At 45.2% G+C, this 24,195-nt stretch overlaps 1 protein-coding gene across 3 annotated transcripts in view; it reads right to left on the bottom strand.

The window, feature by feature from the left end:
• SLC9A7 (solute carrier family 9 member A7) overlaps nucleotides 1–24,195 on the bottom strand; it is a 138,669-nt gene that overhangs the window by 35,880 nt on the left and 78,594 nt on the right. For all 3 annotated transcript variants that reach the window (XM_045068422.1, XM_045068421.1, XM_004754971.3), the window contains exons 6-12: nucleotides 18,483–18,588; nucleotides 18,067–18,208; nucleotides 16,245–16,350; nucleotides 14,853–14,941; nucleotides 14,647–14,760; nucleotides 11,662–11,773; nucleotides 7,689–7,842 (exon numbers count right to left, since the gene is read on the bottom strand). In XM_045068422.1, coding sequence (XP_044924357.1) covers nucleotides 7,689–7,842; nucleotides 11,662–11,773; nucleotides 14,647–14,760; nucleotides 14,853–14,941; nucleotides 16,245–16,350; nucleotides 18,067–18,208; nucleotides 18,483–18,588 — 823 coding nt within the window. The remainder of the gene's footprint in view (nucleotides 1–7,688; nucleotides 7,843–11,661; nucleotides 11,774–14,646; nucleotides 14,761–14,852; nucleotides 14,942–16,244; nucleotides 16,351–18,066; nucleotides 18,209–18,482; nucleotides 18,589–24,195) is intronic.

The following is a 24,195-nucleotide window of genomic DNA, read 5'->3' as shown; positions in this document are numbered from 1 at the left end:
ACCTTGAAATCATGACCTAAGCCAAAACCAAGAGTCGGACACCCAACCAACCGAGCCACCCAGACGCCCCGGGATCCATCCTACAATTACACGCTGGCGTCCTTACAAACTCTTCAAATATCCAGTTACAAATGCTATTACATAAAGAGCTCAGGGCTTCTCCCTACCTTTACTCTTCACAGTATCTGGCAAGTTGTAAATTCTCAGTCTAACAGGATTATACTGAGCAGAGTGTCCTTCCTTGTCCTGGGGTGTCTGCACGGCTGCGTTGTGGGGTGTGAGGGCTACCCGGATGCCTGGGCATGTGCCATTCCGACCCCACCTTCACCACCATCTCATGTGTGTGTCACCTGAAGCTGGCGGCTCCAAAGAGCCACCATGCTGCCAAATGTGCTCTGCACACATACCAGGCTCCTTTGCTGAAACAGTCCTGTGGTCACCTTGTTAAATTGCCAACATTACGTCCTGTGTGAATAACAATATCTGCTCAAGGGACTAAGAAAAATATGTAGTTTGTGCATTACCAGAAAACAATTTGAGCGTCTCGCCATCATATTTTAAAGTATCAATCACCACATACTGATTTTAAAAAGATATGTTGGATTTCTGGAAAGCAGTAACCTGGCTCTGGATCTGGGTCACGTTCATTTTTACTTTACACACAGACTAGAACTTAGCCATGGTTAAAAATCACAACTAACTCCTCATTATTTATGGTGGAACTTGGAATCCCACCCTGGGCTTCTGACTTCTGAGCAGCCACTTAACACCTCCTAAGGGCCTCTGTCCGTAGCCTGGAGAAATAAGGAACAGGTAGGTGTTGATTTTACTTAGGTCATAGAGGTCAAAACACCACACTGAACTTCAGGGGGTTTCTGAAGAATTTTAGAATAAGAACCTGGTTCACATAAATGATTCATATTCATGAAGTAACATCAGAAACCACAGGCCAGAGAAACCAATGAATCTCATTACTTTATTTCTGAGGGAATTTCTTTTCATGTAATCTCTATAAATGTCAGTCTCTATACTTAGACAATCACTATTTAAACAAATCTGGAAAATGCAAAGTACTGACACCAAAATTGTTGTTTACCTATTTGCTTCATTATGCTGTCTGGGCAGAGCTGGACAGAAAGCAGAAAAGAATAAAGATAGGAGCAGAAATCAAAGAGATGGAGAGAAGAAGAACAATATAGGAAATCAATGAAACAAAAAGCTGGTTCTTTGAAAAGATCAATAACATTGACAAACCTGTAGCAGACTGAAAGAAAAAAAGAGAGGAGATATAAATTTCCAATATCAGGAATGAAACAAGGAGTGTTACTAGATATGTCACAGATATGAAAAGAATAATAAGGTAATACTACAAACAACATAAATTTGACAACTCAGATGAAACAGGACCAATTTCACAAACTACCACAGTTCACCAAATATGAAACAGATAATTTTTTTAAAAGATTGATTTGAGAGAGAGAGAGAGAGCAAGCATGCGAGTGAGGGGAGAGAGAGAGAGAGGGAATCTCAAGCAGACTCCCCGCTGAGTATGGAGCCCAATGTGGGGCTCAAACCCATGACCCTGAGACCATGACGTGAGTTGAAATCATGAGCTGGATGCTTAATCAACTGAGCCCAGGTGCCCTATGAAAGAGATCATCTTAACAGCCCTGTAACTATTAAAGAAATTGCCTTCACAATTTGAAAACTCTTGAAAAAGAAGTCTCCAGGACCAGATGGTTTTACTGGAGAATTCCATTAAGCTTCCAAGATGAGTTAACACAAATTCTACACGATGTCTTCCAGAAAACAGAAGAGTAAGGAACACATCCCAGCTTGTTTTGTGAGGTCAGATTACTCTGATACCAATGTCAGATTGGTAAAATAGAAAAAGGCAGTACAAAATAGAATAGAAAAAGGAAAATAGAAAAATAGAAAAAGGCAGTACCGAAAAAAGAGAAAATGGTAAACTAATATCCCTCATGAACACAGAGCACAGAAATCTTTAAGAAAATAATAGCTAATAGAATTCAGCAATATATAAAAAATTTATACACCATAACCAACTGGGGTTTGTTTTAGGGAAGTAAGACTGGTTAAATATTTGAAAATTACTTCAGAAAAAGGGGGGTGCCTTGGTGGCTCAGTCAGTTATGCACCTGACTCCTGATTTCAGCTCAGGTCATGATCTCAGGGTCTTGAGATCAAGTCTTGTATTGGACTCCACACTGGGTGTAGAGCCTGCTTAAGATTCTTTCTCTCTCTCTCTGCCCCTCCCCCACTCGTGTATGTACTCTCTCTCTTAGAAAAAAGAAAATTAATCAATGTAACCTACCATATTAACAAGCTAAACAAGAAAAATATGATCATATCAATAGATACAGAAAAAGCATTTGATAAAATTCAACACCTCTTCATGATAAGAACAAAAACACTCAAAAACCTAGCAACTGACAGAAATTCCCTCAACTTAATGATGATAAACATCTACAAAAACCTGACAGCTTAATGTTACACTTATTAGTGAAAGACTGAATGCTTTCTCCTTAAGACTGGAAACAAGGCAAGGATGTCGGCTCACGGCACTGTTTTTCAATGTCAAACTAGAAGTCCTAGCCAGAGCAGTGAGTCAAGAAAAGGAAATAGAAGGTACACTGGTTGGAAAGAAAGGAATAAAAGTGCCTCTGTTTGCAAATGATGTGATGGCCTATGTAGAAAATCTCATGTAAGTTAAAAACCAAACCAAACCCTCCTAGAACTAATAAATGAGTTCAGTGTGGTCACAGGATACAAGATCAACATAGAAAAACCAGGCTGCCTGTGTGGCGCAGCCGGTTAAGTGTCTAACTCTTGGGTTCAGCTCAGGTCATGATCTCAGAGTTGTGGGATCCAGCCCTGCATCTGGCTCCATGCTGGGCGTGGAGCCTGTTGGAAATTATCTCTCTCCCTCCCTCTACTCTTCTCCCTGCCTCCCTCTCTAAAAAACAAACAAAAACCAAAAACCAATTGTATTTCTATATCCTAGCAGTGAACACATGGAGACTGGAAAGATAGAATAGTGGGGAGCCTGGGTGGCTCAGTCCGTAAAGCATCTGGTCTTGGGGCACCTGGGTGGCTCAGTCATTAAGCGTCTGCTTTCGGCTCAGGTCATGATCCCAGGGTTCTGGGGTCAAGCCCCACATCAGGCTCTGCTCAGAGGGGAGCCTACTTCTCTCTGTCTTCCCTCTCTGCCTACTGCTCTGCCTACTTGTGCTCTGTCAAATAAATAAATAAAACCTTTGGGGCACCTAGGTGGCTCATGGGTTAAGCCTCTGGCTTCAGTTCAGGTCATGATCTCAGGGTCCTGGGATGGAGCCCCACATTGGGCTCTCGGCTCAGCAGGGAGCCTGCTTCCTCCACTCTCTCTGCCTCTCTGCCTAACTTGTGATCTCTCTCTGTGTCAAATAAATGAAATCTTAAAAAAATATAGAACAGTATTTATAATTGCTCAAGAAAGAAGAAATACTTCGATATAAATCTAATAAACCAGGACACCTGGATGGCTCAGTGGGTTAAGCCTCTGTCTTCGGCTCAGGTCATTATCTCAGGGTCCTGGGATCGAGTCCCCCATCAGGCTCTCTGCCTTCTGCCCTCTCTCTGCCTGCCTTTCTGCCTACTTGTGGTTTCTCTCTCTGTGTGTCAAATAAATAAAATCTTAAAAAAAAAAAACAATCTAACAAACCATGGACAGGCACTGTATCCTGAAAACCATACAATCTAAATAAATGAAGAAACATGACACATTCATGAATTGGAAGAGTCAACATAATAAAGATGGCAATTCTCCCCAAACTGATATATAGGTTTAACACAATTCCGGTGAAAATTTCAGTGACTTTTTTTTTTTTTAAGAGATAGACAAGGTTATTCTAAAATATATATGGAAAGGAACTAGAATAGCTATGACAATTTTGAAAAAAGAATAACATGGGAGGCCTTGCCCCACATGATGCTAAAGTTTATTACGTAACAATAGCTATCAGGACAATGTGGTCCCGGTGGAGGGTTGAATGCATTCATCAGTGGAGCAGAACACAAACAGACCCACGTGTATACAGCCAACTGATTTTTGGCAAAGGAGGAAAAGTAATTCAATGGAGTAAGACTAGTTTTTTTTTTTTTTAAAGATTTTATTTATTTATTTGAGAGAGAGTGGGAGCACAAGCAGGGAGAGCAGCAAAGGGAGAGGGAGAAGCAGTTTGCCTGTGGATCAGAGAGTCTGATGTGGGGCTCGATCCCAGAACCCTGGGATCATGACCTGAGCCGAAGGCAGACGCTTAATGACTGAGCCACTCAGCTGCCCCAAGACCAGTCTTTTAAACATATTGCCAGAACGACTGGATAGTCTTAGGCAAATAAGATAAAACCTTAACTTAAACCTGTATCTTATATAAAAATCAACCCAAGATGGACCACAGACTTAAATGTCAAGCAGAACACTAAAAAACTTTTAGAAGATAACACAGAAGAAATCAGGACCTAGGGCTTGACAGAGAGTCCTTAGATGTAACACCAAAGACACGGTGCATAAAAGAAAAAAAAATGATAAATGGCACTCCCTCAAAACTGAAACTTGTGTTTTATGGTAGACTCTACTAAAAGGATTAAAAGACAAGCCACAACCTCGAAGAAAATACTTACAAACCACATCTCTGACAGAAGATTAGTATCTATAATAAATAAAGAACTCAAAACTCAATTTAAAAAACCCAAACAATCTGATTAGAAAACAAAGAGTTTTAGCAGGTGTTTCATCAGAGAAGATACAAGAATGGCCAATAAGCACACAAAGAGATGCTTGATATCATTAGTTATTAGAGAAATGTAAAGTGAGGCCACAGGGAGGTACACCCACACACCTATTAGACCTACAATGAAGAAGAGTGGTAACAGGGGAACCTGGGTGGCTCAGTGGGTTAAAGCCTCTGCCTTCGGCTCAGGTCATGATCCCAGGGTCCAGGGATCAAGCCCCGCACTGGGCTCTCTGCTCAGCAGGGAGTCTGCTTCCTCCTCTCTCTGCCTGCCTCTCTGCCTACTTGTGCTTTCTGTCTGTCAAATATAAATAAAATCCCAAATGCTGGCGAGGATGTGGAGAAATGAGATCTCTCCTATGCCCAGTCATACACATCATCATTTCCCGATTCCTCTCTGGGCACTCACTAGCTGCTATGTTCTAGGTGCTATCCGTATGTTACATGGATTTTCCATGATGATAAAGTTATTATATTTGTATATACAGCTTATGTGCCTCAGGGAAAGCTACACACACTCTCAGTTCTGGAAAGGACAATCTGAGTGGCCCAATTTGGAAAAGGGTTATCGGAAGAGTAAAATGTCACAAGTCAACTCTCCAATTGGTGGGAAATTATTTGCCTATACATGTGTGTAGTGTGTGGGAGGGCCTATAAACCAGGATGAAAAAACCAACATGATTTAATCAGGCTCTGAACATCCAGGTACCTACTGAGTGACCAGACAAATAGGAACAGAAAGTAATCTCAGAGGTCAGTCTTGAGATTCTTTTTTTTTTTTTAAAAAGATTTAATTTATTTGAGGGGTGCTTGGGTGGCTCAGTGGGTTAAGCCTCTGCCTTCGGTTCAGGTCATGATCTCAGGGTCCTGGGATCAAGACCCACATCGGGCTCTCTGCCCGGCGGGGAGCCTGCTTCCCCCCCATCCCCGCCTGCCTCTCTGCCTACTTGTGATCTCTGTCAAATAAATAAATAAAACCTTTTTAAAAAAAGATTTAATTTATTTGAGAGAATGATAGAGTGAGAGAGCAGGGGAGTGGTAGAGAGAGAAGTAGGTTTCCCACTGAGCAGGGAGCCCAATGTGGGGCTCTGTCCCAGGACTCTAGGATCATGACCCAAGCCGAAGGCAGACACCCAACCAACTAAGCCACCCAGGCACCCTTAATCTTGAGATTCTTAAAGATTCTCAACTGTGTGCCGGGTAAACCTCCTTTCTTACCTTTAACACAGAACAAAGATGGTACCATTATATGTGTCAGGTTTAGAGCCAAAAAGCCGTCCATTTTCTTCTTTAGGTTCATATTCCCAGGATGAATTATTTTCCTTAATACAACTCTTGAGATTCATACCAGGAACTCAAAGTTCTGGTCATCCCAAATTCACGACACAGAGGTGCCCAACACTATCCACCTTCTCACAGGCGGTCGGACACAGCAGTTCAGCCTGTGGACTGGGTGCCAAGACTGCCGGGGCCCAAATCCCAGCCCATCCCCCAAAAGCTCTGTGACCTGGGCAAGTTATTTCTCTGGGCCTCAGTTCTGTCAACTTTAAAATGAAGAGCATGGTTGTAGCTTCTCTACCGAATGTTGTGAAGATTGTCTTAATACAGGCGCAGCATCTTGTACAACGCCTGTGTCACACAAGTGTTATCTATTACGGGACCTGCCACTGATCAGCCCTGAGTAGCTTCTGCAGACCCTCGAGGATGTGAGGCTGAGGCTTGCCAGGCCAGAAACGGTGCAGCTGGCAGAGGCCGAGCCCAGGAATCCCTGCCTGCCATCAAGACAAAAGTCCTTGATGGGTTACGGAGGTCTCTCCAACTCCAGTTTTCTCCCAAATTCCAGTCCCGTCCCCCCCGCCAGCTAAGGTAGGCTCTGTGGCAGTTGTCTGGGCATTCTATATTCCAGAGAAGGGAATGTGAATTAAAAGCTGGCAGAGAAAGAAAAACAGAAAAACATCGCCACCTTGTGGCTTTCCAGAGAATTCCTCTTCACACCCACGCGCGCAGAGAGCCTTGTCTCCTGATCACATTCACCCTCTGCACACTCCAAAATGGATGGAGGTGGTGGGGGTGCCTCCCATGAGCAAAGCACACCCACTGAGAGCTGAAGGGACTGCAGAAGGTCTGCTGGCATGCTTTCACTTAGCATTTGGGGAAACTGAGGCCCAAAGACATGTGAAGGGCTTGCCTTGAACCAGAGCCAGAGCTGGGCTCTGGGACGCCTGACCTCTGTTCCAGTGCCCTCCTTACCCTAATGTGCTGGAGCTTGCCAGCCCCTCTGGGCTTCAAACGCTCTTAAAAAACAAAAAATCAAATTTTGGTCAGGGCTCTCAGTCCTGACTGAGTTGCAAAACCACAGGCAGGGGACATACATGAGCCTGCAACAGAGGATGGTGACACAGGAAATATCACCTCTTTGGTACGCCTCAGCAAGAAACAGATCAAACAGTTTCCTCCTAGAAACAAAACTCGAATTGCCTCTTTCTGTTTCTGGTGGATGAGGTGGCTCTGAAGGCCAGAGGTGTGATTTCACAGGAATGTGCACTGCCTGACTTTGCCGGCAGTGGCATCTGTTCTCCTGCCTGCAGCTTTAAGACTTTGGAATTCTTGCCCTAGTGTCACTGTTCTAGAAAGGTCCAGGTGTTTCTAAGGCCTTGTGTTGTCATACTGACAGAAATTTTCACACCCACCTTCTTTTTTTCTCATGGAAAAGTCTATATTCTGAATTTTTACTCATTGCTTTTTATTTTCAACCCCTCCCCCAAACCCAACCCAACATAACCCTGTTAAGAACCTTCCACACACTAAGCTGTCTCCCCCACCACACACACACACCTGCACCAGGGTGGGCACAAGTGATCCAGTTAGACACAAAACTGACCATGGTTTCAAACTGACCTTATGTTAAGCCACGACAACATGGGCGTCGTGCCTCCACCAATGACCCAAACGGTGAAGAAGACAATGAGGAGCGTGGTCGTGAACATCATCTGGCGGGCATAGGATGCTGTGTCTCGGATGGCCAGTGCAAATGCCATGGCCCCCCTGAGGCCTGCAGGGACCGGAGAAGAAGATTTGGTTACAAGGCCAAATGTGTGTCCTCGAATGCACTGTTGCCACTTGGGGCTAATGGCTGGACCCCACATGCTGTCTCATTTGGAAAGAAGAAACTTAAGGGCATATGGTTTTCTCCTGTTGGACTTTTTTTTTTTCCTTCAAAATGTCCATAATGTAAGGAGAACACTGCACTATTTTGTGTGGCCCATTCCAGGACAACAACACGCTCTTATTGCTAAAATAGTTTTGCTAGGAACATGAAGTAAAAAGAAATGTAAATAAAAAATAAAAACATAAGCTCTCTAGGTCTGATCCCATCATAAATGGAAGTAGCAGGCTAGGTATGAATGTGGCAAATGCATATTTGTGGCTTCTGTGCCATGAACCACAGAGCAGGTCAGCATTTCCTTAGCAAAGCCACACAGAGAAGCAACGACATAACTTGATCTACATCAGGGGCTGGCAACTTTTTCTGTAAATGGTCAGATATTAGAGATCTTAGGCTTTATGGGGTAAGGGGGGAAAAAGTAAAGAATACTGTGCAGGTACTGATGTATAAGAGAAAAAAACAGATTCCCACAAAATCTTATCGACAAAAACCAAGAATGGATTCATAATAACTGAGTACAGTTTGTTGTAATATAGGTGCGTTAATGCAAACAGTGGGATTCTCTTCGAGGATGAGATTTCACCTGATTGGATTTCAAAGTCAGTGTCTCCTCTCATGACTCGGACTGTAGATGTCCATCGGTAAAAGCCATTCTGAGCCGTGGCGTATATGACAACAGACAGCAGCCAGACTGGACCCCAGGACTACAGTTTGCTGACCCTTCACCCACATTAACAGGCATTAAGATTAGGCACCAAATACTTAGAATGAGTACAACACAACCCATAGGGAAGTTGAATCACTATGTTTACATCTGAAACTAACATAAACATTGTGTGTCAACTTGACTAAAAAAACAAAACAAACAAAAACCCCGCCAAATAGAAATGAACTTAATGCAGTTAAGTTATATTCTTACCTTTAATTTTAAAAGCATATGTTTTGATCTACATAGAGCAACACTCACAAAGGAATTGAAACAATTGTGAATATTCTTAATATATATTCACAAATATTTGTTCTTCTTTTATGTGAGTTCTCATATTTTTATTTTGCATTAGATTTTACTTATGTTATATTTAATAAAATATTGGGGTTTTTTTAAAGATTTTATTTATTTATTTGACAGACAGAGATCACAAATAGGCAGAGAGAGAGGGGGAAGCAGGCTCCCCATGGAGCAGAGAGCTCGATGTGGGGCTCGATCCCAGGACTCTGGGATCATGACCTGAGCTGAAGACAGAGACTTTAACCCATTGAGCCACCCAGGCGCCCCAGTATTGTTTGTTTTTAAAAAAAAGATTAAACATCCATATTTTAATGTTTGCCATTCTAAGCTCTTTTGTTCCTTTTTCAAAGCACACTCATTTGTTTTAAAGTAAAGAGTGACTCCATGGTCTTCAACAGATACCTGGCATGAGCTCCTCTTCACCAGCGGTGGGAGGGGGGGCACACGACAACTGTGTATGTTGTATGAGAGCAAGAAAAGTTATACGTACTGTATCTGTTTGTGTAGTTTCCTACCTTTCCTGATAATTTTGCAAATTCGCTAATCTGAGAACTTCACAATTCACTGCAGAATGACTCCCCAAAAATGACATGAAAAAACAAAGTTAATGTTTTCTATTAATCTGTGCTAGGGAGACACTTAGGCACATCTAGAACACCGACAGCCACCATTGTCAATAATCAATATTTAAGCCTCTAAAAGGATGCTGTCTCCAAGAACAAAGCATGGGGGTCAGAGAGAGACAACATGTGCTACAGTCGTCTTGATTTTATCAGGTAAACACTGTATGCTGTACAATAGAGAAGCCTTGGATTTTTCATCACTTTAAAGAGCTGAGTTCCTTTCAATGGTGAGATTGCTCCCAGCAGGAAGTAACTTTTACAGGAGATGGTATCTTTAAATAGCTGTGTACGTCGCAGTCTTTTAGTACAGAAAATAATGCACATACTTTAAATTTATCCAGGTAGAGTTATCTCCTGCTGGCCTCGCTCTTTCCCAGCAGCCCTTTCTTGATATGGAAGGAGGACCTTGGCATGCCTTTCTCAGAAACCTCTAAAGTTGCCCGACTGCTCTCGAGTCAAGCCCAACCTCTTGGGCACAGCAATGGGGCTTCCTTGGGATCCAGACTCCAACAGTGGTTCTCAAAGTGTGGTCCTCAAACCACTAGCAGCAGTAGCAGAAGCAGCCAAGAATACATGAGAAGTGCCCATTCCTGGGGCCCCTCTACCTGCAGAAACACGCTGGCGGTGGGGCCCCTCGAGGGCCTCTAACCAGCCCAACAGATGGTTCTGATGCCACCTGAGCTCCCAGCAGCCTAGATGCAATTTCCCCCATCCAATCTGACCCTCTTTCTGCATTAGCCCCTGTGTCTTACAGCGAAAGCACACTGCTGCCCTTCCTGGAAAAAGCCTGGCAACGCTCTCCTGATTGTCCAACCTGCTGCCTCACGAGACTCATTTCTGGCAAACCCAGAACGAAGACTGCCCCCTTGGTAAAGATGGCCCCAGGCCCTCCTCTTCCCCATCTTGATTGCAGTGTGTCACGCTCCCTCCAGAGGAAGTTAGCTCTTTGCTCACCTCCTCCCCCACATCAGACTGGGAGTCTGGCAAGGAAGCAGTCTTTGTCCCCTCCAGAACCCAGAGTGCTGCATTATAAAGAGGATGCACTCACTGCAGCAGGTGGCCTGTTTCAGTGAAGAGGTAAGCAAGCACCAGACAGAGCAACTGCTTCGCGGTGCAGTGCCTGTTGCCCAGAGAGTTCCAGAAGACTCTGACATCCCCCTCCCCCACGAGAACCACCACGTTGCAGTCAAGGGCTGCTACTCACTTTGCCTCTTGCGCAGTTCCTCCCCATCCCCCACAGAAAACAGAGGTAATTTTAAGGATCCCTGTGGCCTCCGGCAGCCCCACCATCTTCTCCCTCTGCTCTACAAAGACCCTCTAACTTGGGTCTCATCCATGATGACGGACGCTCACTGCACGCTTACTGCACCATCAGCTCAGGCCAGCTGCTCTCTCCTTCCTTTACCTCTGCGTATTTGACTGCCCTTTGTTCCCTTGGTGGCTTCTGCACACTTCTGAGCTTTATGGGGTGGCAGGGGAGGGTGGTGGATGTGGGAGACAGTGTAGATCAAACAGCACTATCACAGCTGTTAATTTCCAGTGTGGGGCTCATCTTGCTTATGCAAGTGGTTTTTCGGTTTGGTTGGTTTTGTGTTGTTTTATGCTTCAGAGAAAGTTGGAGCTGGGAGGAACCTCAACTAAGTAGCTCAATTTCATTATTTTACAAGACTGGATACCGCAGCTGGGAGGTACTGAGCGACCTGTCCTGTATTCTTTCTCATTAAAGACCTAGAAATTTTAAGTCTGGAGCCCTTCTGGAAGATTAAGGGTTATGAATACCGATCAGAAAATAATCAAGCACTTTAAATACTTGTATACCTATAGGTCCCATGGGTGGTAGAGATAAAAATGAAGATGTGGCTATTTTGGGGGAGAATGTTCACATTTGGTAGTATAGCTTGCAAAACCAGAGTTAACTCTAGCATGTATGTCAGCCCACCCAGCAATGCAGGGATACAAAAGAACCAGGTGTCTGAACTTCTGGCTCTTCGTGGACCTTATTGATGATATTTTAATCATGCTAGCATTCCTGCCGAATAAAACTCATTTTTCTTGACGTGTACGGTTTTTTACCTGAAAACATCATCATGTGTTGAAAGTTCCAGCCAATCTTGTGCCTTCTGCCCAAGTTGAGGAAGAAGGAGAGCGGGTAGATGTGCGCAGCTCTGCCCAGGAAGATGGCGACCTGACCACCAGGTGGAGGTTAAGGACCCAACAGCTTTCTAGAAAGGCAACTTCCCAGAGCCTCTGGCAGAGCAGAGAATGTTAATGATGCTGTGATCCCTCATGACCAGGAGATAACTGCACAAAGACCAGCAAGGTCGCATGAGGCAGCCAAGCTGTCCAGCCTCCCCTGAAACAAGTCTCAGCAGCAAGTGAGGATTCAGTTAGACAGCTTTCCCAGCATTCTGGTTCCCATCAGAGTTCATTTCGAACCTTTTAAATGGGCTGTTGTAACTTCTTCTTTTTAAAGATTTTATTTATTTATTTGAGAGAGAGACTATGAGAGCAAGAGCACAAGCAGCGGGGAGGAGGCAGAGGAAGAGGGGGAGACAGAGGGAGAGAGGGAGGCAGGCTCCCCATTGAGCAGAGAGCCTGATACGGGGCTTGATCCCAGGACCCCAGGATCGTGACCTGAGCCAAAGGCAGACACTTAACTGACTGAACCACCCAGGCATCTCTGTTATAACTTCTTGATTTAATCACACTGATGTGGACCAAGTTTTCCATCTCTCTAAAAATGAGTCCAGAAATAAGCTCAGGCACCATGGCAGGGGTTGTGGGGGGTGCATTGAGAGGAGCGAATCGTGGCTTGGGCTCCATGAGAAGGAAAGTCACAAGAAGAGCAAACGCCTACACTCCAGGTCAAACGGTAAAGAGCAAATGTCCTGGGTAAGAGTGCATATGCTTCAGTCAGAAGTAGAGAGCAGGGGCCCGAAAGGACCAGGAAGATGCTACAAGTGAGACACTTTGTGCGGACACACAAAGGACTCGGGCCACTGAAGGAGCACTCCTAACCCTCCTAAGACTCAACAGGAGGGGGAGATTTTTCTACCTAAGTGGCATAAAAGTCTTCCAGAGGGAAGAGCCATGGAAATGGGGGAGTGTGGAAGGGGAGCTCTGCTGTGGACAGCGAAGAATTCAGGGAAACAGGTTATCCCTCACTTGCTGAGTTTAGATTAAAGTCTGGCAGAGAGTTGCATGCTGCCCTGGTCGCAGAAGGAAACCGCCGTGGGAGCCTCGAGAACAGGGAGCTTCTGGGCCAGCCAAGCACCAGCTGCCTAAGCTGCAGCTGTTTCAGACACAAGCCAGGGTGGAACTGTCTTCTGCCTCCTCCAGGGTAAAGGACTGACTGTTTTTCTGCTTTTAGCTGCTTTTTTTTTTTTTTCCAATCTGTGCCCCTCCCAACCCCTCTGGTTCTGTGTTGTGTTGTTTTGTTTCGAACAGAAAGAAACAGGTAGTGCTTAAAAAGCACATTTTATCCCAGAAGCCATGCAAAGGTCCTCAAGTGGTAAGGGGCCTGCGGGACTCCCAGGGGGCTCCCTCCCACCCCCAGCTCACCCTCCCCGCAAGGCCCTCCTCTGTAAACAAGGGCTCCTCTCACTCTCTCTCCCCAGATGCTGTGCTCCGAATACAGATCTAGAGGACATGTGAGGTCTTTCTGGAGCAAGAATGAGAACGCTGATCCTCCAGGTTTTTAGCTGTCAGTCTTGGTGAGTATGTAAATCCATCCAAAAGAACCCCAGGTGAAGGAGATCACACTCTAACCAGAAGGACCCCTCACAGCAATAGGCCAGCCACAGTCACTATCCAGCTGCTTGGTGAGTATCCCTTGATCCTCAAGCCCAGAAGAGAAAAACACTCCTTTTTTTATTTTTTTATTTTTTAAAGGTTACCCATGAGGTCTCAGAAAAAGCAAGTGTAAAGGCCCAGCAATAGGGGACGCTGGCTCAGTGTTTACAAATCTAGGCTGAGCTGAACTGCTACCATTCCAAGGCCCAGAGGAGTTCACGTCAATGAAAACAATAAGATCGGAGGCCAAGCGAGCAAAACTCTGAGCTGTCCACCCACAGCTGGGCATTCACATCCCTCCTTTCTTCAGAGAAGCCAATCCCTAAAACAGTGTCTCCCTTCCAAAAACTGCATTCACCATGGAACTAAGTCAAGGAACCAAGTATTTTTCCATTTTGTCTTTTCTTCCTCTCCTTTTTCTTCTTCTTCTTTTTTTCTTTTGGAAAAAAATAAAGGGAGTCTTCTCCACTGTGATCTCTCACAGCCGGTATGCTCCAGGGAAAGCGGATTCATTGCCGGCAGGCCTCTCTGGGCAGCATGAGGAAGGGCTGCCTGTGCAGTTGTAACAGTACTGCAGTTACTGTGCAGTAACAGAAGCTTCAGGTCTTCCAAACTGGAAACCTTCTGGATTGGAATTCATGTAGCAATGAAATAAAAATGATTCTGGGACTGACACAGTGGCCAACTTACAGATCTGCTAAGAAGGGTGCTTTATGGGGCACCTGGATGGCTCAGTTGGTTGAGCATCTGACTCTTCATTTCAGCTCAGGTCACGGTCTTGGGGTCCTACATCCCACGTGCCATGTCGGGACTCAGCGCAGAGTCTGCTTCCCCTTCTTCCTCCCCCTTTGCCCCTCCCCCTGCATGCAGAGGTACATGCATGCTCTTTTCTCTCTCTAAAATAAATGACTAAATAAAATCTTTATAAATAAATAAGTACATAAGTTAAGATAAATAAGAAAATAAATAAAAATAAATAAGAAGGGTGTTCTATAAAACAAGCTACCACCTGCCATGCACCAGGTTAACAGGAAAACTGTGTTACACAGAACATGCAGAGAGGACAGCCTCAGATGAAAGCCGATCTTTCCACTGAATCCATTGAGTTTTATGAACCTTGTAAGCCTTTTTTTTTTCTCATCAGGAAAATACCATCACGAACCAGCGCTGGCTCAGTCACCCACCCCAAACAGAAATTCTTATTATAGCTTCCCCAGCAGTGGTCACTTGTCCACAGACAAAACAGTAGAACCAAAAAAAGGATACAAAAGCTCCAATGATGAACACAGGGCTGAAAACGTGCTTCTGGAAGGTAAACAGTGCCAGGCCCATGTAGGAGAAGATAAAATTCTCTGCCAGGAAGTGTAACACCTCAAAGAGCTGCACGGGATGGGAAAAGGAAGCCGTAAACTCTGTGGGGTGCCTCCCTTGTATGCACAACTGACTCATGAAGACCCAGGGCTTGCTCTCACCTGCTTCGTTCGACTGCGTGACTCCACGGACAGGTTGTTGTAGGTGTAATGAGCCTGCGTGATTCCGCAGAAAAGGACAGCCACAACGCCTGGTGAGAGATTAAAAAAAAAAAAAAAAAGAAAGAAAGAAAGAAAGAAAAAAGAATCAATGGGGAAAAAATGAAGCAGGAAAAAAATCCCCACTGAAACAAAAACTTCACGTGGGCAAGCCCAATATATCCAGCTTCCTGAACAGTTTGGAAAGTTTCCTATTACCAAAAGTTTGGAACAGTCTGGAAAGTTTTCCTATGGCCTGCCCCCACCACTCATACCAACCTTCCCTTCTTCTGACTGTCTTCCTTCAAAGCCAAGGTGCCTGAATTCCCTCCTTGCTCCAGTTTTAAAGGCATTCTCTCCCCTCTAAACTCCCACTGAATTTGGCATTTAGCATTCACTCTTTCAAAGAGGCTGTGGGGCACCTCATATCCATGGGACCCATCATATCCTTTTGCCATGCTCTCCTCTGTTCTTAGAAGCAATGAATTTAATTGCGAGCAAATGCTTTCTGTTTGTGCATGGTCTAAGGTTTCAGACAAAATGGATCCGGAGTACTGTGCCATTTTTTCCCAAGGCTTGGTTACCTTGATTTAGGATTAATGGTAACCATTTTGTTTTGCAAGACAACTGATGCACCTGGACCGTGCCTTGACCTTTACAGATAATTGCCAAAGTTTAAAGAAGTGGGGTATATTATAAGGCTACCTATAAAGACATGTTGCATTATTTTGAAAAGAGAACTAAAAGGGCTTCCCAACTACCTGGATTATGTATAGCAATTGCACTTGAGTTTTCTAGTGGAAAAATTCAGTGATTTTTTTTTTTTTTTGATGAGAGAATGGGAAGAACTACAACCACAAGGTTACTTGTACTAATACATGAAACTGGCATCATAAACACATAGCATTGAAAAATAATGATTAAACAAACTAGAGCCAAAACAAGGATGAACTGTGTTCACATTCATCAGAGTAGATACAAAGTTACTCTTACAAGGATACAGATTTTGTATGTTGCTTTTTACTGTTCCTGAAAGAAGCAGCAATCTAAGGGATGATAACTGTTAAGAGGTTAATATGTTCATTAACCTCTGCAGCTAAACATCTGCTTGCAACTGGAACCAGTACTCAGAAACAGCTGAGCTTGAAGCAATAAACTTCATCCTTTAAAAATGTGTAGCTCTGGGAAACAAAACTATTCCTCAGGCAGAACACCAGCCTCCTTCAGCAACCCTCCATGCAGACGCTATGGGAGAGCTGAATGAACGCCACCGGACAGTTCCGCGAGGTCCCCTCCAGTTTGCACAGCTCTGGCTGCCAGGAGGGGAAGGGTAGCCCACAGGTAGTGAAAACCCACCTGTGAAGCCACAGGCTTCCGCCAAAAGGAAGGTGCTCCAGGACATCAAGAAGAAGAGTGCCGTCTCCAGGAGGGGGAAGCAGTGCAGCTTGGTAAACTTGGTCACGTGGGCCTCTGTCAAGGAATTTGGCTCCGGGAACAAGTTATGGGGGCCACCAAGAACCACACTCAGTAAGCCCAGAACCCCCTTCCTTAAGGGCTATCCTTTCCCTACAACTCTTCTTTTGGGGGCCCCAAGGCTGCTGCTCGGTTTTTAAAGCAAGAAAAAGTAAGTTTTGTGGTAGAAAAGAGGTTATCAAGGGCTGGGAGAGAGGAGAGAGGAGGGTATTGTTTCTTTCTGCGATGATGAGAAAGATCTGGAAACAGTGGGGACAGTGGCATGAACAATGTAGATGTACTTAATGCCACTGAATTATACACCTAAAATGCTTCAAATGGCCAACTGTGTTATACGTATTTTACCACAATTTAAAAAGCTAGTAATGTAACATACCCAAAGCCATTTAACTGTACACTTCAAAAGGGTGAACTGTATAGTATGCAAATTTTACCTCAATAAAGCGGTCTTTAAAAAATGGAGCCTTCTAAAGCAACGGTAAATAGGTTTTCTGTGTTCCTTACAATGCCCAGGCCTCTGAGGGGCTCGGTCGGCCTGAGGGGTGACTGGCAGGGAGTTCTAACAGTACTGGGGGTACCTCAGGCAGGGCCTGGGGAGGGAGATGAGGACAGTGAGACTCTGACCTCTGTGGGCCGCTATGACCTGAGGCCAACAGCAGGTGCCTCACGAATGCGTGAGAAATGAAGAAATAAAACGCACAACTCCTGGTACTAGTGTCACTTTCGGGACAGAGAGTCCCCTCGTAACACTGCCCTTCCAGTGCGCTAGCATGGAAGCCTTTCCTGAGTGCTCTCACCGAGCAGCCTGAGTCCCCAGGGTATCATGGGGGTCTCGGGGAAGGAAGTGATGGATCTGGGCCATCCAGTAGGGTAGCCACTAGCCATGAGGGGCTCCTGAACACCGGAAGTAGGGCTAGTCTGAGTTGGGAGATGCTGCAATAGCAAAATGCATGCCACGTTGCAGAGGTTTATTATAGAAATTGCACGTATGAAATCTCAGTGATAATCTGGATTTTGACTGCAGGCTGAGATGACGTGGCTGGCAGCTGTGGCTCCTGTGGCTTCGTACTGGACAGTGGGGATCTAAATGCCACCGAAAGAACATTTGACAAAGTACTCTGCACACCTGTCGAGGGGTGGTCTGCTCAGCCCGTGCTTTGCTTTACTGTTGCTTGGCTGGTTTTTGAAGTGAATAGGACACAATCCTTCACTTAAGGGAGGCCACCTTGCAGTAACAGCCACTGATGGCCCCAGGCAGTTACCGCCACAGTAGCCCATGTGACCCACAACAGCTGAAGGCAGGCTCCAGGCTCCAGTACTTTCCGGCCTGCTCCCTCCCGGCCTCCTGGCTCTCTCCCTGACTCCAAAACCAATGTCCTCCCCAAACTCCTATCTCCAGCTGCTCTGCCGGAGGGAGAGAATGCAGAGGTAGGGATGGAGCTAAGGCTAGAGTCACACTCCCAGACATCTTCTCAGAGGCCTAGCTAGCTACAAACTTGACTGTCACATTTCACCAAAGGGACACATTTCAGGAGCCCCCACCCCTACCCCCTGACCCCAGTGGAAGCATCGATTAAAGATTCATTTCTGGAAGAAAAAAAAAAAAAAGAAACCATTTCTGAGAGGAAGAACTGAGACCTTGCTCTTGCGAGTATACTAGCACGCAATCCTGCCCAGGCAGGGGCAGAAAGCACAGAAAGGATATTAGAGCAGTCACAACGCCCGTCACGGCTCCCATGGTGAAAGAGCCACTAAAGATGCCTAGAAAAATGCCCACTGATTTAAAAAAGGCAGCAGCATCAAAGGCATGCGTGTTCAGCCCCGCCGGCTGGTAGGCAACAATAGACCTGGGGTTTAAAAAGAAGAGGGAGTTAAAACGGAGCACGCTCACTTTATACAATGGTATCCACACTCGGCCCAGCACTCCCCCCACAGCCCTCGCGTCATGCTGCCATCAGCATTTGGATCACTGCCAAGTGGACAAAGCAGCATAACTTTATCAGTGGAGAAAAACACCTGGTTCAATCTTTAACACTTTTAAGATAAGCGTCTGAATTGAGCCCAGAGCCTTCCGGAAGCCGGAGGCTTTCTTCCCCGGGGCAGAGTAATATTGTTACTTACGAGGACAGGACAATGGCAACAGCATCATTCAGGACGCTTTCCCCGAACAGAAGTGCGTAAAGGTCCACGTCTGCGTGCAATTCATTAAATATTGCCAGTACAGTCACTAAAAATGGGCAGGAAGCATATCAGTGAGTTGCAGCTTAAGCCACGTATAAACGTATAGAGCCAATTCCTACCTTTGGTAGAACAGGGCAGTTTGGGAGACAAATGAAACAAAATGAAAATGACAGTTGTCCTGATCTGAGTGAGGTCTGATAGGAGGCTCCATTCTAAGAACACCACCTCGTCACCCTGTGCTCTCCAGTGCAATCCCATCACACTCAGAAATGACCTCTGTTACAGAACTTTAAGGAATAATCACAGTGAATGTGTTTGGCTCCACTGGTAGAGTGAAATCTCTCTAAAGGCAGAAACCCTTTTCCCACTGACCACTGCATTCACAGAACCCAAAATTTAAATATTTTTAAAAAAATATTTATGCATTTAAAACTAGGAATAGACCCCATCATATGTTAATGTACTTATTTTTAAAAAGATTTTATGTATTTATCTGAGAGAAAGAGCGCGCCAGTGAGCATGAGTGGGGGGAGGGACAGAGAGAGAAGCAGGATCCCCGCTGAGCAGGGACCCGACTTGAGGCTCGATTCCAGGACCCTGGGATCATGACCTGAGCCGAAGGCAGATGCTTAACCAACTCAGCCACCCAGGCACCCCTTAACGTACATATTTTTGATGAAAAATAATTATATTTTCCAAAACAAAAAAAAATAATCAGTGAGAAGAGAGCCATTTGTTTGATAGTTTTTCAGATCTCTTCAGTATTTAGACTAGTGGAAGACTGATGGTTCTCTTATCTCTTTCCGCACTTGACCACCAGATAGTCAACAGCGCATGTTATGCAGCCTCTGGAAAACCCTACTCCACTAGACACATGTGAAAAAATGAAAGTAAAAAGACAAATAATGAGGGCGCCTGGGTGCTTCAGTCAGTTGAGCGTCTGACACTTGATTCTGGCTCAGGTCCTGATCTCACAGGATGGTGAGACTAAGCCCCAGAGCGCTGCGCTCAGCAGGAGTTCGCTTGGATATTGTCCCCCTCTGCCCCTTCCCCCACTCGCTCTCTCCCTCACCATCTCTCTCACCCTCTTAAAAGTAAATAAATAAATCTTTTAAAAAAAGACAAACAATGTGTTAGTATTATTAATGTAATGATTTACATCAGTCTGGACCCCCTGTCCCCGTGAAGGCATTTTAGAGTCCCTCAACCGCAGCATGACGGTCATTTGGGGCCAGTGGATTCTTGATTGTGGGTGGGTGGCTGCCCTGTGCCCTGTAGGATGTGCAGAAGTACTCTTGGCCTCTACCCACTAGATACCAGTAGCGTCACATGCTCCCGGCTGACTGGGACAGCCAGATGTGTCTCCAGACGTTGCCAATGTATCCTGAGGGGCACAAACCACCCTCTTGGTGAAGTACCACTGTTCCAGATAAACAACTGTTTCAGCAGGCAGGCAGGCAGGCAGGCTCCTCTCCACACTCACGCCCAACCACCTTCTGCTTCATTCGTTTCTACCATAAGGACTTTAAAAACTAAAAGCTCGCCTCCCCAGCTTCTCCTGCAGTGATTATCACTTCTTCTTGCCTGGAGGACAGTGGACAGATGGATGTAACACAGTCATCTCACCTCCAGTGGGCAACAAATGTGCATCTGAAACACAAGGGCAGTGCCCTGGAGAGACGGGATGCCCAGACACCTGACTGCCGCGGGAGCTGAGCCACCAGCTGAGGGACGTAAGCTAAAAGAGACAACTCTCTATTTAAGCTCCTATGAACCAGCTTGTTCCATTATTTGCAACCAAAGGCATTACTAACACACACAATTAGAAAACAAAACCAAACGAATATTTTACCTTTGTGAGTTATTACAAGCTAACCCCTCTTTTAGCCATCACCCAGTGCAGGCAATGGAGTTTTGCCAGCAGAAGTCCACCTCTATGCTGCATCCTAATTTCAAGCCCCTTCTCTTACTTAAACGTAACCACCAACCTCGTTTTATAGCAATAATTTTCCTGCATTTCCTTACAGTTTGATCACCCAAGGTTATTCCCCGACACTACTGCTTGGGTTTTGTCCATTTTTAAATTGAGTTTTTGAAATTTTTTTTTTACATCTTGTTTATTGCTTGGGCTCCTCATCTGCTCCTTTCTGTCAACTCTATCCACGATGCCTATCGTTTGTTTACTCCTCTCAGTTCTGAATTTTCCAATCCTGATGTTCACAGTGCTTTCATAACTTCTATCATTTTCCAAGTTTCCTTTTAAAAAAAAAAAAAAGATTTTATTTATTTGAGAGAGAGAGAATGAGAGAGCACAAGCAAGTTACCAGGGAAGGGGAGAGCAGAGGGAGAGGGACAAGCAGACCCAGTGCTGAATGCGGAGCCGATGCGGGGCTCGATCCCATGATTCTGAAATCACGACCAAAGCAGAAAGCAAGAGTCCGAAGTTCAACCAACTGAGCCACCCAGGTACCCCCTGAATTTCCTTTAGCTTCTATCGGAATATTAGTAATATTCTGCTTTGGTACCCTATTTTGCTGATATTACTTATCTGCAACTTTATTATTTCAGAGGGGCTATCCTCATTTTTTCTTACAGTATGGTTGCATGAAGTAGGATCTCAATCCACTTCGAGCTGCTCATTTTAAGGGAGGTGGGAAGGGGAAGACCCAGACTAGTTTTCCTCGTTTCATGGCTCTAGAGCTCCCTCTGCTGGTTTTACATTGAAATACTGAAAATGTGGCCTCCAAGCGTAGCCACCCTTAATACTCACGAAATACTTCCTCTGGTCTCTTTTCTCCATGGGTGTCTGAGCTTTCTTTCTCCTTTGATGCCCTGTCACGCAGGGTCTGTGGTCCTTAGCAGTTCCTTTTCAGGGAGTGGCTCTGTCCTTCCAGACAGATTTTCACTGGGTATTTTTCGAGAGCCCTGAGGGCTCGGGTCACCTCAGCAGCCTCACACCTCCTCCAGTGTCCTCACTGTCACCCACAGATTGGAGCCTGTGTAGTGCATCCCAGCTTTCACTGTTGCTATCCAATACCTACCAAGTTCTTTACTCTGAGTGGGGACCCTTCCTTTTGAGCGTGAATACTTGGGGGAAAGTTCCCCATTTCCACCTGCACAGCTGCAGTTCCGACCCATCTCGCCACTGCTGGTGGTCTGACCCCAGCAGATAATATCTGGGGACCCATACGTACTCTGTCAACCAGCTGTATCCCTGTGTTTTACTTTTGCTGTCCTGCTTCCTCCTTTTCTATTAGGGCTTAAGGAAGATTCTAAAACTACACTGTTCCCATCATTCTCTCCTTTTCAAAAAGTTTCATTCATTTATTGTGAGGAAGCAAAGAACAGCTTGGATAGGAAAGATGTGGACTCTGTCACGAGGCTGCTCCGGTAATTATACATCCACATGCTCAAATCACTATGGGGGGCATCGCCAGAAGGCATACTTCCTGGAGGACATGTTATCTTCATAACACAAGACACAAGGTCAGTCTCTTTTATCCATCCTTAAATACAGTTTATCAAGTAACACAAAAGGAAAAATCTTTGGGGATTTGGCTAAAAAATTCTTATTTTCTGGAGTATCTATTATATGAACAGTATCTGTGGGTCCTTCCAGAAAACCTGTGGGGGTGAATTTTATCTGTCAACTTGACTAGGCCATGAGGCCTCAGATATTTGATTAAACATGATTCTGGGTTTGTCTGTGAGGTTTTGGATGAGATTAACATTTGAGTCAGAAGACTCAGTAAAGCAGATTGCCCACCCCGTTGTTGGTCGGACTCATCCAGTTGGCTGAAGGCTGAGTGAGGAAAACTTTGCTCTTGCTTCCCGTCTTTCAGCTGGGACAACGGTCTCCTCCTGTCTTTGGACCAGACTGGAAGGACAGCATTGGCTTTCCCAGTTTTTAGGCCTTCAGACAGCAGATATGGGGACTTCTCAGCCTCCACAGTCATATGGCCACTTCTTCATATTCACTTGATCTCTTTTCTTACTTTTTTGCTCTCTCTCTCTCCACACACGTATGTGTGTGTACACACACACACACACACACACACACACACACTATTAATTCTGTTTCTCTGAAGAACCAGACTAATATAAAACCTTTATTCTACTAGTTTAGCATTATGTGACATAAGAATTATCTTGTTTAGGGGCACCTGGTTAAGTATCTGACTTTGGCTCAGGTCATGATCTTGAGGGGTCCTAGGATTGAGCCCTTCACTGGGCTCCCAGCTCAGCGGGGAGTCTTCTTGGCTCTCTCCTTCTCCCTCTGCCCCTCCCCTGCTCATGATTGCTCTTTCAAATAAATACAATCTTAAAAAAAGAATTATAATGTTTTAACCCAGTATTGATGAAAAATTGACAATGCTAATAACAACAATTATTACTAAGGACTAATCAAAAAGCAGGCACTATGACAAACGTTTTATAACCTCTTTTAGTCCTCACCCCTAGGTGGGTAGTACTATCATTTCCCCTAATTCAGAGAAGAGAAAACAGGCCCTGTCTGATGGGCTGCTTTCTGCTGTAGAAACTTTCAAAATCTCAGTGGTTGAACCCAAGCGAAGTTTTAGCCATTGCTCATATGACATGTCCACCCGAACTTGGTACTGGAGCCTCTGGTCACACCAGTCACTTGGGGACTCAAGTCTGGTGGAGGCTAATCTCAATGAACAGAACACAGGGCTGGCAACCCAGGAGACCTGGGACCCAGGACTTTATCAGTCAGAGTCCTGGCAGGAGAGAAATAAGACCCTTAAACTGAGCAATTTGAGAAGTATTTAACAAAGGGAGTGTTTATGGAAATGTGGGCAGAGTATGGGAAAAACCACAAGAGAGAGATAGTATGTATTGCTGAAAACAGGGACTATCCTATACTATGCCTGGGCCCAGAGGGTCCAGAGAAGGCATGACTGCCTGAGCCAGGAGCCGTGCAGAGAGGGTCCCCTGATAGGATCAGTGTCCCCTGATCAAGGAACACAACCAGCCCACAGGACCCTGCATCTCTACCCTCCTTCTAGTTGCCAATGGGAAACCAGACAGCAAAGGAAACTTTGGAATCTTCCATACAAATCAGCCTCCTGGAGCCCAAAAGAGGGTGGAGAAGGGTGGTGAGTTAATCTGGAGGGGAAAACAGAAGCCATTCCACATAGCCACCAACAGGCTATGAGAACTTAGCTCACAGCCAAGTCCAAAGATTTAGTGAAGCAGGGGGGGTTTGAGCGCCATGATTTTCAAGAGCCCTTTTGACTTTAAACACCATTTTCCTGCAATTCTACAGTTAGCAGTAGTAAAACAAAACAAAGATGTACAGCTAGCTCACTTAACTTATGACAAGAAAGGCTTGCTTACAGCTTACAGAGTTAATACTCATAGCAATGAACAATTACACGGTCCCGGTCTTAATTTGGCTCCTCTGATTTTCAATTTCTCATTCTCCCTGCCCATCCCTTCATACAACAATGCAGGGACCCCCGTGTGCCCCTCCTGAGCCAGGATGTGCCTGAGCAAGAGAAGCAGTGTATATGGGGACAACTGGAAGATGATGGAGGGGGTGACAGACTGGGTGAGTGGCTTCTCAAGGTAGAGAGTAAAGGGGCTGCTCCCCCCACAGAGGGACCCTTGAAATCAGACAGAGCTGTCACCA

The sequence above is a fragment of the Mustela putorius genome, unplaced genomic scaffold (assembly GCF_011764305.1).
Source record: "Mustela putorius furo isolate JIRA1106 unplaced genomic scaffold, ASM1176430v1.1 tig00003903_pilon_pilon_pilon, whole genome shotgun sequence".
NCBI classification, from domain to species: Eukaryota; Metazoa; Chordata; class Mammalia; order Carnivora; family Mustelidae; genus Mustela; species Mustela putorius.
This window is presented reverse-complemented; position numbering and strand designations above follow the sequence as displayed.